We start from the raw sequence: 15,537 nt of genomic DNA on the forward strand, positions 1-15,537 counted from the left end.
GAACTTAACTTTAATTTGACTAGAACTCAACTTTAATTTGGCTTGAACTTACTTTACTTTGACTAGAATTTTTTTTATCAATTATTATTTTATTATTTAGAATATTATTTTGTTGCAATTCAAAAATAGTAGGTATTTGTGGATTTATGAAATTTTTAGAGTATATTATTATAGTTTAAATACACAATGGCTATCATTTATTCCGAATAATGCTGAATACGAAATTAATAATAATGATTTAATATGTTATTTTTAAATGTATATCGTATATATTTTAGATTTTAGATTTTGAGCGGATCGATGACTGTATAAATTTTACAATGATGTGTTTTTTTAATTTTTTAATTTTAGATTATCTTCAGCAGTATCTTTTCTGATAGGAAAGTGAATCTAGTTAGTACTTTGGTGGTCAAAGGTAAAAATTTCCCGGTAGTTTTCAAAAACGCCATGAAAAACAAAAGAAAAATTAAGGAAAAACAGGAATTTTTACGCAAAATCTGTTTTCGAGAAAATTGATTTTAGTTTTTGGTGTAACTATAAAACATTTTCAGTTTCCAATTTTATTAGTATTTTTTTTCAACGGATGTAAATAAAACTGTATTTGTTACGTAAAAAAGCTTGAAAATGTAATACAAGGCTCCTTCTATATTGTTCAATGATATTTAAATTATTTTTTCTTGTGGTCTGTGTAAACGATAAGTATTCGTAATAAAGATTCAATTTCCATATATAATATTATATATGCACTCAGAATGTATTCTTATGTTTATTTTTAGTTTAGTTGTAGGTATTTAGTAAATAATAATTTATTGTTTGTATTATTCACAATAAATATATATGACAATTAGTTTATATCCTGAAGCTGTTATGCAGTACCAGTATAAATAAATGGGTAGTGGGTACCTATCATAATATTTAAACACTGTAAAATACATTATTTATTCATCAAATCTATAATTTTAATATCTTATTTATTTATTATTTTAAATAAAGGTTACAAAAATAATGTACCTAATATATAATATTATAAAAATATATAATTTTAATATAAAATTGGTTAGAGGTAGAAATGATGACTTAGGAGTTATGGGTGGCAAGACGACTTACATGAATAAGTAGAACAAACTATTACCCCAATTAGGACTTTACAGTATTAACGAAGACTTATTTGTAAACTAAATCAATTGATTTACCAAAAAATGAACCAAAATAATCAATAAAAAAACTATTTCAAGCTTATGACAGACAAAAAATAATAAAATAACTTAAACTAATGTTCATATTTGGTCAACAGTTTTAGTTAAAGTAGTTCTATACTTCTAAAAACGGGATTTTGTATTAAACCTTAAGAATTGAACATTTTATTCAGTAAAATATAACAAAGTAATTTTGGACGATTTATGGGTGCCAAGACCTCTTAATATGGTTGAATATATTTTTATTTATTCAAGTTTTTTTTTGATTAAACTAACTATCCGCGGCATTTTTGGTCATTGGATGTAACATTAAATTTTAAATATTTTTTAATATTTAATATTTATACGTTATATAAATACTAAGCAACTGATGGTAATAAACAAAATAACATTTTTAGGAATAACAAATAATGATAAGCATTGAATATAAATATTAAGTATTATTTACAATTGAAAATGTATTTATAACTAGTAAAGCGAGGATAGGAACTTACTGTATGTCTGTATGAGTTTGAAGATGTTATTGGGTCAGGATTTTATTTTATATAAGATAACAGTATAAAACAAACAATTCATTGTTTTAAGTCTGATGTTTTTAGTTTAGTAGACATTTCAATAGACTTGGTTTTCCTTAATATCAGGCGTACATAATTTCTGAACTTCAAATTAGATACATCATACATGTGACATGTACTGAAATTTTAATTAGTTTAAAGAGATCTTGATGGTTTATGGTTCATGCAGTGCATAAGTGATATTTTTAGAACTCACTGACTGAGCCCTCATTTCATAAGACTTTTTTTTAACTTAATGGTTGTTCAGAAATTATAACATTTTTATGTTTTAGTTCTTTAGTAATTTTTAAATCACGATTTTAAATGTTGACGTTTTTTTAAATGTAGAAAAATGTAAGCAATTTTATAATTGAGAAAGATCTTTTTTAATAACAATATTTGAACTGACATTATTTACCTCAGTATCCAAATTATATTTTAATGAATGTAGAGCAATAGTTGATCTAGTAAAAATATGTAGCACGGGTTAATTTACATCTGCTGAACCAATATACCACACTTTAATTTTTAATTTTTAATTAATGTTTATTTGAACTTGAAAATCTACATTTAGATTTCTTTATTGAATTAGTAGAGGTCAGAGGACTGAGGAATTATCTTTAGTATTGTTTCCATGCAAACTATTACCAGTAACTACATAAATTGTATTAGAATATGGATTTGTATTTGAGGAAGTAGGTACTTATTAGTATGAAAACCATTGAGCCAATTGTAAATTGTTTTCTCCCAATTTAATATTTTATTTTATTTTAAGCAATTAATCAACATAGTACATTTCATACATACTATTATAGTCAAATTTTTCCATCATTATCTTAACATATTTTAATGTTTTGAATCCACATTACTGATCGCAGCTTGACTTGTTTGCTTCATAGCATCTAAATATACATTATTAAACCAAATAAGTAGGTAACTAATTCAAAAAGGTTTTACATTGATAAAGGATGAGACATGAGGATAAGTATTTATTATATATTTATAGTATAAAATATAAAATAAAAATATATCTTGTCTAACCCAAAATAAAATAAAATTAGATAACATAAATACACATGTATATCTGAAAAATTAAGACATTTAAATGTTTATTTCATGTACTTGGTTACAGACATACCATTTAAATATATTAACAAAGCTTAATTTTTTTAATATAAGAACAGAAATAATTGTAGTTTAAAAAATAAAAAAAAGATAACAACGGGACAACAACTATGCTCCCTCTGTATTTATAGTAGAATTACTAAAATTCCACAACGCATAGGGAAGAACTTTATCTGTGTCGTAGTGTTTTTATTATTTGCATAACATAAATACAATTAAAGTTATTAGTTTTTTTTTGTCTTTTTGTTGTTCAATTATTAAAAGTTATTGGTAAGTGCTATCGAAAAAAACAAAAACGCTACAAGACACAGATAAAGTTCTTCCTCATGGGTTGTGGAATTTTGATAATTCTGTTATAAGTACAGAGGGAGCATAGTTGTCCCACACTAAGCAGTTTTTCTTTGTTGTGCATTTGTAAGACGGAGACAATGCATGCCGGTGTACTGTTCTCTTAAATTATGGTTATACTTTTTTCCACGAGAGAAAATACTGGTTCTGTGCACGTAGAATGAGCTTTGTTGACTGACTATGCGTCGATTATAACATTGTAATTGTGAAGGTTTTAACTTAACTAAATATAATTATGAGTAGTAATACAATTTATTTAGGTACTGTTTTAATTTTTAGGTTTAAAATTATTTTCTTAGGTTATTTTGTTGGAATTGTAATCAGTAAAAATATCACAACCCAAAGGACAAAGGGTTAGGGTTCCATCAAATTCCATCTAAATTGAATCAATATAATATTATATATAATTTAATTGCTTTGAGCAGTACATTAGGTAATATATTAATAATAATATTTTTATACTTTTTCATTTACACTAGATGTTCTCGATAAAAGTTTTGAATTTGTAACAGAAATAATATCATATTCAATATTTCAATTATAGAGATAGTATAGAGAATAATCTTCGATACCGCGAGTTATCTTAATCGTCAAATTAAATGACAGTGATGTGGAGAGTACAGTGTGTAGTAGTGTGTTAATACTCGTTATCGATAATAAAACCACTTAAAAATCCTAAATTAACATTTTTTTTTATAATATTATAATTTAAATAATTTTGTACCGAAATATTAATCAATAAATAATAATTAATAATTATAATGCATTTTTATAACATTTTAAAATCATTTTTTATTTTTTGGGCATTTTTAAGGTAATTTTAGGTTATTTTAAGGTCATTTTTTAGGTCATTTTTAGGTTATTTTAATGTCATTTTTTTAGGTTTTTTGGGTCATTAAAATCCTAGCCCTATATATTATTAATAAAAATACACATTATAAATAACAAATTATATAAACATGATAGTGTGATTTCATTACTTAACAAAGCTCAGATAATACAAAAATAAATAATAATTAAAATATATTAACACTGTTACTGTTAGTACTTGAGTATAAGTATGTTTACATAATAAACAGGGTTCCTATTTTATAGCAATAATTGAATACCTTTCTTATTTAATGTAAAATGACAGTGTGAAAAATAAATCTATTATATGGGGTCATAAATCATAATACCAAATCTGACATGGTAACAAAAAAAATTGTTGTATAAAGAAATTTGGTAAATAGAATTAAATAAAATTGGTTCTAATTAGGGTTGATTCTTAAAAATATTTTGTTAAATAGAAAATATTTTGTTATATGGAAGTTACACTGTTTATATCAATTTATATATAGTAAGAGAAGACTAGATAATTTTATGAAATTGCAATATTATTGAACAAAAAAAAATGTGTTCCAACAAATGTAAACAGTGATTACTATTATTTGTACAACATTCTTATTAAAGATAACCTAATTATTAATTGTTAAAAAAATAAAGAATAACTTGATTATGCATTTTAAATTCTAAAATTTTAATTAATTTAAACAGTACCGTATTCACAGTTTAAGTTTATCACTAATTTAATGTATATATTTAAATAGTGTCTATATAGTATATTATGCTTGATTTTCATATAACTGAGTCTTGCATAAATAAAAACAATTACAAGCTACATAATATATTAATATAACTAGTTTTAAATTCAACATTTAAAATATACAAATTGTAATATAGGTAATACCTAAATACCTAAAATAACTAAATTGAATTATCTTAATACTGTAAAGATATATAGATTCGTCATTACTTTCGCAAAATTGAGTGTGGCCAGTATGGGAATAATACATTTCCCTGTTGGTGGGACACAATAATGAAATTTAGCAATTGTGCAGGCCACTAATAATTTATATAAAAAAAGGAAATTTTAAATATCTTGGAAAAACTGTATTTTTTTATACTGTACTTTGTTTTAACTAAAAAATTGGACTGGGGTTAAATGTGGCCCATGTGACAAGGATTAAGCACAACTAATCTGTAATATAGAATATTATTCTATTAATTGATCTATTATGTAATATAATTAATATCTATAAATTATTTAATATAAATTTAACATGATTTAAATGGTATGTCTGCTTTTTAAAATTTGGTATTATGTTTAGTCAATTATTAACCAACATGTAAAACCAATGCAATATTAATATGTAAACAGTTGTAAAAAAATTTTATAATTTTTTTTTAAATATTTAAAATAACAATATAATATTACATATTACATTTTTTTCTTCAAAATGAATATATTAAGTTAATTTAAAATACCTGTATTTGTATTATTGGAATCTATTAAGTCTCTCTGTTCTTTAACTAAACGTATCCACTCTTCAGTTTGGGGTAGTTCAAAATCTTTTTTTTTCATATTCCTGAATTGTTCTTCTTCTATTTCATCCTATAATAAAAAAAAAATAGTGAATACAAATTAATATACAATTTCAAATGTTTTAATCTTTAATTAAAAATACAACTTTATTCATATCCCAACGAGCATGAAGATAACTCCATATTGCTTTAATGGGTACATTCATCTTAAGACGTTCACTGAGACGAGATTTAATCTTTAGGATAGTGGGATACTTCAATAATCCTTAAATGCAAATAAATTAGGCATACAAATTATTTCATTATAAGTATTGTATTAATCAAAATTAATAATAGTGCTAGACGCTAGTAATAGTCGGCAGTTCTTAAGTTACTTACCCCCCACATTTGTACACAATAAACATGTATATCATAATATGAATACATATTTGTGTATACTGTATATGTCTATTAAAATCTTTATATCCCCTCCCGTGAAAAAGTCCTAGATACGCTGCTAATGGGTAGTCCCGATTAATACGTGAGGACTATTTTTTTTTTATCTAGGTACCCATAATGATTAAAGACAAAGTTATGTACTCAATATATATATATCGAGAGTGAAATGTCTTTGGACAAATTATTATAGTAGCCACCAGTCTTTTATCATTAAAACATGTGCAAATTATTCACTCAACATCAAAAAAGTATTTTTTTTTAAGAATAAATGATTGGAAATTAAAAATCAAGATAAAATTAGAAAATTTAGTAGGTACTTCTATAATCAGTTATGTTGCGACAATGGCTCAATAAGACAGTCATATAATATAGTTAAAGGTGAGTGTCAAGTGGAATATTAGAGTAGGTACCTATATGTATTGGACTTACTTCATAGTAACCATGGCTTATATAAACACGTATATACATTATATTTAAGCCATGATAGTAACCAATTTCCTACCAATTAATGGAAATTGTACTAGGTATTTTAAAATGTGTAAATGCGGTAAATGTATATCATGGTAAATCAAATTGTGTTCTCTCCCCAGTTATCTCTCAAACAGGTGAATTAGCGCTATCTGTGTAATGTACCTATTGTAATGAGACATTTTAGAAATGAAAAAATTATGAGAGACTAGATAGACTTAACATAGGTACGGTTATAATTTTATAAATCAATTTGTAAAAACTGACCAGCGGGTTTCTGTTTAATCACGCTATGAAAGATTGCAATTGTACGTTCATTGTTCCATAAGAAATCTTCTCCTGCAGTTGCTATACTGTTATTTGTTGTATTTGCTTGTGTAGTTTTGTGTTTCAGCTTTTTATTAAGTCTTCCGCGTGACATTATTTGTGTTGTAATTTTGTAAAATACTCAAAATATGTCAATTAGATACTAAATACTATTAGCTTTTACTTTAGAAAGTAAATTAACAGAATAATTACAGAAATATAAAAACGATATATTTTTATTTTAAGTTAAAATATTCAATATTGTTCATTGGAAAAAACTCAAGAAAGCAACACACATACACAGTGTCACAGCCTCTCAGTTAGAACTCAAAAAACGTCCGAAAAGGGTACCAAACTATCTACTATAGCAACAGGCACATTCGTCACGACAATGATTGATAAGAACGACGGTTCAGAACATGGTCCTAGATATCTTCTAAGACCGTGGTTAAAAACCATAGTAGACCTATAAACTAATGGTCAGCGCTTAGAGAGAGAGGGTACGGTATAGAGTAAAAGAGAAAAGAGAACGTGGGGTAAATATGGTATTAGTTTCATAGGTCAATGATTACCCCCTTTATGTTCTTTCTCTCTTTTCTCGCTTCGTTCTTTCTTCTTTCTTTCTCTTATATGATGCTTGTGCAACGGCGGCAGGGCGGTGTAGAATGCGCTGACCATTAGTTTATAGGTCTACTATGTTCAAAACCAACTGCAACCACGATTCACCCCGTAAAATACCTGGACGTACAATGACAATTCTTTTCAATTAGTTTTTTTTTTGTATTCAGGTCAATTTTTTAACATTTTAACCATCCAAACCGTATTGTTTACACGTTTTTACTTATTTTTAAGCAAATTACGCGTTAAACGGGCTTTTATTTCGTCAATTATTGATGAAAACAGTTTTTTTATATTATACTTACTTGAGTAATCTTGATACAATGGCCCAGTGTTGGGTTCCTTCATGTTCTCATCCATCAAATAGAGAAAATTGTACATTTTTCCGTTTTCCAGCAAATGATGTTGAGTGCAAAATAAGGGCTAAATCTGTTAGGTAAATAAATAATCTCCAAATTTAAATTATTATTCAGATGTCTAGTAGAATGTATTATAGTTTATTGAATAATGTCACTTGTAAGATACTATTTTATGAAATAATTACAGGCGGGCGACGCAGTACCTAACAAAAATAATAAGATTTGTAGTTGTCATTTTAAGGAAGGCCTAAGAGAAAATGGTTCCAGTATTTTGGAATGGAACAAAAATGTACATTTTTCATTTGAATCTCCTGAAAAATACACCAAGTATACATTAAGAAAAATTAACTTATTCATGGGATTTTATGTTTATACTAGCTGATCTTGTGCACTTCGTTGCCCGTTAAATGTAGAGTTGGTACATTTAACGGGCAACGATGACTCAAACTTTGTTCAATTCGTTATTTAATATTCGGTGTATGGTGTTCAAAATATTGATCTTAACTTATCTGTTGCCTGGAATAAAAATTCTGATTCACAGCAGTATATTATCAGGTAGGCAATCTACCTGCGGTATGCAATCTGTGCTGTTTGTATACGTAAGTGTATGATTTAACTCTAAACTCTAAAGTATCAAAGTTATACCAAGTTTATTTTGATGTAACACACGGCGGTGGATTAATATAATTAATTCATACATAATCCTAACCTAACCTAACCGTACTAAAATCCGATGAATAAAAAAAACCAAATTTAACCCTTTTTAAATTAGCCCTATCTTCTTGCCAGAGATCTGCATACAAACATTCATTTATTTATGTATAATATAGCCGATCCTTGGGGAGGGTACTGTAAGTTTTAAACACGTGGGTTTTTTGGTTTTTGGCAGATTTTTTAGTGGGCACCCGTAGGTATCTGCCATGGCCGGGCGGGGGATGGTGGCACTTTTCTCCGGAAACCGTAACTTGCCCGAAGAAAAATGCCGCCCGCGGCCGGAATCGAACCGGCGCCTGTGTGCGTCGCAACTGACGCCTTAATCCTCTCGGCCACTCCGTCCCCTATTATTATTATTATATTATTATTATGACGTATAAACAGTAAACACTATGTCGCATATTATAACATAAATATTATACCGTGTTGGCTAGTAGGTATTGTTTATTGTTGACGACGATTGTGCCTATACACTGTTTAATCGAATAGAATTAGTTTATTTATATTGTAATATTTCGACAGTAAATTGTTTTCAATAAGCATTTAACTTTTTTTGAGTTCGGTATTTATGTATAGTGTTTAAATCAAAGTAAAGCAAAGTAATGTTTTCAATTAATTGAATTATTTTTCCTCGACTTAAAATAGCTGCCAACACAGTACTTAGCGTGCTTAGTTTCACGCGTGAAGTGATATTCCGTCAACCAATTAAGATGTGGCTGCAGACTGCAGACTAAGCTATAACAGCTTTTAGTTAAATAATTTATCAGCGAAAGGCCCATCAGCCATGGGCTCGTTATATTATGTTTAAAATGTATTCGAGACTAAATTCCTTTCAAAATTCAAATCCTAAGACCACCTATGGTTATCGTAATAAATATTAGAAATCATATTATTCTTCTTGTCGAGTCTGGTTTTATAATACGCCAATAATAATAGTGCTAATATAATATAAAAATTTTTTTATAAAAACACAAACAATAAAAAAAATTAAAAAAATTCATAATACATACAAAGGTAACAAAACACAACTTAATAATGGAAAAAATAAATATTAATACATTTGGCAACGAATTCGATAAATCTAATAAATAAAAATCACATACCTATTTGGTAACGTCCTAGATGTTGTATTTTTAATGTAATTTTGCTATAATAATAAGTTATTAGGTAGGTACAATGCAGACTCTATAAAATTAAAAATATTTTAGACATTATAATATCAGGTCTATATAAAATGTAGGTACTTTAAGTATTTGATTAAGATTTTAACTCATTAGGGTTACCTAATTATTTTTAATTACAACAAAAATATCAAAATAAATTTAATTTAAATCTAGTGCCGTGTAAATATTTCCGTTTTAACGCTGTTTTTTGTTGCCAAGTTGTTACCTATTACCTACTTGCAATAGTTAAATAGATAACTTATATTTATAAATATTTTAACCTTGTTTTGAATTTTTAGTTCTTAGCTATACAAATTGAACATTATAATATGAATTTTTAAATACAAAATAATTTGATAATGTTCGCGATTATGATGGATTTTGTCAAAATTTGAATTTAAAATGCTTATAAAATTTCCTATTTTTCTTCTATCAATACCCACCCTGCATATTTAAGGTGTTGCCTGAGCAACACTTGGACCCTATGTTACACGCCACTGCTCTAAAGTATCAAAGTTATACCAAGTTTATTTTGATATAATACGGATATAAAAATATTTGTGCCTTTAATTTTTATATATTTATTACTTTTGAACTTCTAATATGAAATGACTTATGTCTATGGGTAAATTTTCAAATTTTTTGATTCAGCAATCCTTTTATTATCCTTTTTTGATACATTTTATATTTTTAATTATTATAATAGGTACATACTATTTGTATACCTATGTACATTTTTTAATAGATCTATATTTTGGGTTTTTTTAAATGTTGAGCAATGAAAAAATACCTAATAACCGGTACACATTTGATCCCTAACGATTATTAGGTAATAATTGAACATAAATGGACATATTTAATTTTCTTTTTTTTTCATATATACTGTCACATTCTGTATAGTAGATACGTTATAAGAATATACATAATTATTAATTTGAATGTTTACATGGTTTTCTAAACATTAAAATTGTATTTGACTATATGATCCAATACCTAGTTTATTATTTCTATGATTAATAATTAATAGTTAGATTAACTGTTTAAGTCTTGCTAATACCAAATAACATAACGTACCTAGTCCAATATATTTTTCCCATATTTCTGAAACCTTAATTTTCTAAAATATACAAGTATATTAAATCTTTTCAAAATCACTTATTAAATATGACGATCAAGTTACTTAAATATTTGATTTTATCGATGTGGCAACGACCAACAAATGATTCAATTTACACTAATCTGTATATACCATTATATATATTTTACTGCTCAGTACTATTGCTATATTAAGGATTGTAATATTGTATACAATAATTGTTGATATGTCAAATGTTACATATAATACATTTGGCAAGAATTTAAACTGATACATATAATATACAATATACAATATTGGTATTAGAGTTCATTGTATGGTGACCTGATAAAGCGCGGTGATTGGACGCAGTCACTATATACTAATGTGTGCAGCGGTCGAGTATGCTCCCAGATGGGTGACCACCCGGGTTCTTTGTGACGATCTATCTGCCTCACATAAAAAAAACACGTACCAACCGTAGCCCCCACGCAAACCGAATGGGGTTGCCGAGCGTCAAAAAAACGAAGTTCATTTTTGAACCTCTCGCATGACATAGTCAATTGCAAGTTAAAAATAATGGCGTGGAATATTGTCCACAGTAAAAACCAGCTTATAACCATGCAGTTTGAAGTCTTAAAAAAAATGATACTATAACCTCCTAGTTATTTACCCAAGGACTTCAATTTATTGGCTGCGACTAAAATAGTGTTTGCACCTTTTTATCTGCTAGTCAGCAATGTCAAAAAAAAAATAAAACACTATGTTTCTTTAAATTAATAGTATTCGTTATAAATGTAGTAAAATGTATAATACTATAATAATTTGAAATTAATTAATGTTTTCTCAAATCAAATCTAAATTGTCAATAGTAATGGACACATTTTTAAACTATTTAAAAAATAATCATCTAGTTTAAATCGTGATGAAATGTATTTGTTATAATTTGTAAGATGATTTAAATCGGTGGTGGGTTGTTGGTGGTTGTAGGTTGACATCCCACTGCAGCAGTGTTCGCGTGATGCCCGATGTCAATTCTATTATTATTATACAGTCAGTATGTGAACTCAATATGAACGTTATATACATGTCATGGGTTTTGTGACTTGCAGGACGTAGGGTTTACAAACAATTCAAAGAAAAAATTATGTACAAGACATTACGAAAAATATTATTCTATTCGATTAGTTCAAATTGGAAATATTTGATTTTTATCGTGTTTGAAAATATGTGAGCATATTATTATTTAAGTGTAATATTGCGGTAAAAACAATTTGTAATCAGTATTTTTACTATCTATGAATTTGTAATAGTTATCTATTCCCTATTTTCCATTTACCTGGAATCATTTCTTGTATGCATTTGAAATTCATTTTTTTACGATGGATATTCAACCGTTAGTTAATATTTCCTCCTAAAACGGTTATCGATATTTTGTTGTAATTCAAAAATTAACTATAAATAGATACTTTAAATTTTCACAAAATGATTATGATAAAATATTATAATTGTCTGTAGGTACCTACATGATATAATGTTCAAAATATTTCGACTCTTTTTTACCTATTTAAACACATTTGAAATTTTGAAAAATAAATCAATCAATTTTCGCTGGGTCTAAAAGCTTGAACAATTAATACAAAGTTCCTCATAAGTTGTTATATAATAGCAATTTTTTTATATTGAAGATACATTATGTACGATTATTTGTTTATGTAAGTATTTTAAGTAGGTACAGATATTTACAAAATTAGTCAATATCGCGAACATTTGAAAATATATTTTTGGTTAAAAATTTATAAAATGCTCGATTTTTATAGCTAAAGATTGAAAATTTAAAAAGAAATTTCTCATAAGTGGGTAATACCTTTACAATAAAATCTAAAAAATATATGAGCACAGTTTTTTTATAGTAATATTAAGATGAAACTTGGACGAAAATTGATGATTAAACGAAGATTAACGATATTTTTTTAATGGTTCATTATTTCGTTATAATTCAAAAACATTATTCGTGTTGACTTATAACTTTTACTTGTATTAGTATATTTTATACATACAATGAAGTTTTATAATGCAATGTTTTAAGCAAAATTTAATTTTAACACATTGTTTTACTATTAGTGAAATGAATTACTTAAATCGCTGCAATATAAATATAAATATAAATATATAATATCATCTAGATAGCTATATTTACCTATATTATACTATTATATTATGTATAGGATGGTATAATAGTATTAGGTGAAAATGATATTGGCATTGAAACTTATATTATTAATATTTTTACTTAATATATTACTATAGTACAGTATACTAAACAAAAATATTATGCAAACCATTAACCAAATAATATACTTATATTTGCACGGGTATAAGAAAAACAATTTAATAGTTCTAATATTATTACGGAATAATGTGATGTACCCAGTGGTGTAGTGGGGCGTATACGCGGGTATACGGCGTATAACGACTTCTCCAGTTTTTGGTTGATGCGTATACTTATAATATAATTTGTGATACGCAGGTATACACTATACGGGTATACTGTTTAGCTATAAATCAATAATATAAATAGTATTAACGAATAACCAATAATACCAAACATATTTCCTTGTGATCATGTTCATTAGAAACTATTATTATTTTTACATTTTACACATCTATTTTTAACTTCATTGCATGGATCTATATTTATTATATATATATATATATATATCATACGTCTAAAATTATAAGCTTATCTATAACGATAGCCGACGCCGAGATTCACGGTCACATGCATTACTGAAAATAATTTTGTCAAAAAATATTATTTTATGTACCTACACTGTGTCACACAATAATTACATAAATAAAACAATTGATCTACAAAAAATGATGTTTTCATTTATTTTTAATCATTCAAAGTTGTGATACTTAATTTATATACTACCGAGTATACATTTAAGACTATAAATATTATTAAATATTTAGGTTTTTTGACTTAAAAAGAAGTGGGGATAGGGGGGGTTAAGAAATTAACATAGGTAATCATAAACAATTTAAATGTATAATCATATATTTTAGGAGTATGATTGTAAACTATAGAGACTCAATTGCGGTAAGGTAGTAGTAAAGTGTATGTAATTATAAATATATCATTAGTAATAGCGTAGTATATATAGTGGTTGGGGGGGGGAGAAGCCCCCCACGTTTACATATCAAGCACATTAAAACGTATACTCAGTAAAAAAATTACGACTACATCACTGGATGTACCTAACTAAAAGCTTAAATAACTAAGTCAGTGACTGTGAATATCGTTTTTAGAGGATAATAACTTATAGTTTTCATTTTGAAGAGATGAACTAACCTAACTGTAAAAGATTTAAATTTACAAATTTTTATTTTTATTTGATAGTCGATTACAAAATCAAATAATAATAAAATATTAAACTGATATTATGTCATACCTTCAAAGATATTATTCTCTATAATTTTTGTGTCTGAAAGAAAACAAATATTGCGCTGACATCCTCTTAATATAATATACAAATACGTAAAGACGACAACTACACTTACATCTCACATTTGTTGTCTCTGTACGATTGAGAGATATCGAAGGAGAAGAAAATGTATTACGTTTATAATAAGTGTATAAATAATAGGAAAATTAAATTTTAAATACATATTTTAGAAACAATAGTGTGATGAAATTATAATATTATAGTTTAATTTATGTATTTTATTTCTGAGAACTAATTAATTAATATTAATTAATAAATTATCATTGATTTGTAGATGAATTAAATTATTAAAATAAATGCACTGACATTTTCTAATTGAGTAATTTAATGTTTTTTGTTTGTATTTTGATCCTCAGTTCTTATAAAATAGTATAGATATAGATATATAGTATAGATTACGTACTCTCTATGTTTGTTACACGGCTTTCGAGGTCTTTGATATTTATTACAACAGACTCGCATGACTGGTGTTCTGTGTTCTGTCTATATATTATATTGTATAACTACGTTCTATGGCTCTATGCATATAAGTACATATTATTGTACATTTATTAGTAAAATAACCATAATATGTTTTGTACGCTTTGTACTAAAATATATTAATAGTATGCTTTGCAATTTTTAAAGTTATATACTTATATCTTATTACCGTTAAACAATTTGAGTTGTCTGCATTCCTTTGTATTATTTGAATTGTTTTGTTAAATCACCAAAAAACACCCTGCAATCTCTGGAGCTGAAGAATTTGTATCCATCACGGCCATGTTTGGCATGGATACAAATCTTGTGTGCACCCGAAGTTTTTTCAAATCCCAGCTTTCCGGCAACGGTTTTGGTATATTTCTTCGTAGACCGTCGGATACCATTTACATGATTTCGGTCTTGTACGGGATGTTAATATCGAATTATCGAACGTATTAATTACGGACATATTAATCTAATAATAATATATATATGCAGAATATTATAATGAATAGATTATTTCCTATATGGAAATACGTATTAACTGTTAGAGCGGTCTTTCTTATGGAAGAATGAAAAATTGTTCGTACTGATCGCAAGAAATGGTTAATACCTGACATAGACACGAATTGTAGATTTTTCAAACACTCATGTACATGGCAACGAGATTTTTGTTGTTTTTGTAAATCTGAAAGTATCTAGATATTATATGGGTATTATATTATATGGATACGATAATTATTTATTAAAATTGTTTGAGTTATATACTGATCAAGAATACAAAACAAAAAATTGTTTTATTGTTTGAATAAAATGTATGATTTGTAAATTTGGG

General features: G+C 26.6%; 1 protein-coding gene across 1 annotated transcript; it reads right to left on the bottom strand.

Annotated features, from left to right (window-relative positions):
* Positions 1-2,488: 2,488 nt before the first annotated feature.
* On the bottom strand, positions 2,489-7,238 carry LOC132940235 (uncharacterized). Its single transcript, XM_061007710.1, has 4 exons — positions 6,761-7,238; positions 5,734-5,852; positions 5,531-5,657; positions 2,489-2,652 (listed from the first exon to the last, which is right to left on the bottom strand). The coding sequence occupies exons 1-4, from the start codon at positions 6,912-6,914 to the stop codon at positions 2,597-2,599; spliced, it is 456 nt and encodes a 151-aa protein (XP_060863693.1). The 5' UTR covers positions 6,915-7,238; the 3' UTR covers positions 2,489-2,596.
* Between the last annotated feature and the right edge of the window lie 8,299 nt (positions 7,239-15,537).

The sequence above is a fragment of the Metopolophium dirhodum genome, chromosome 3, assembly GCF_019925205.1.
Source record: "Metopolophium dirhodum isolate CAU chromosome 3, ASM1992520v1, whole genome shotgun sequence".
Classification (NCBI taxonomy): domain Eukaryota; kingdom Metazoa; phylum Arthropoda; class Insecta; order Hemiptera; family Aphididae; genus Metopolophium; species Metopolophium dirhodum.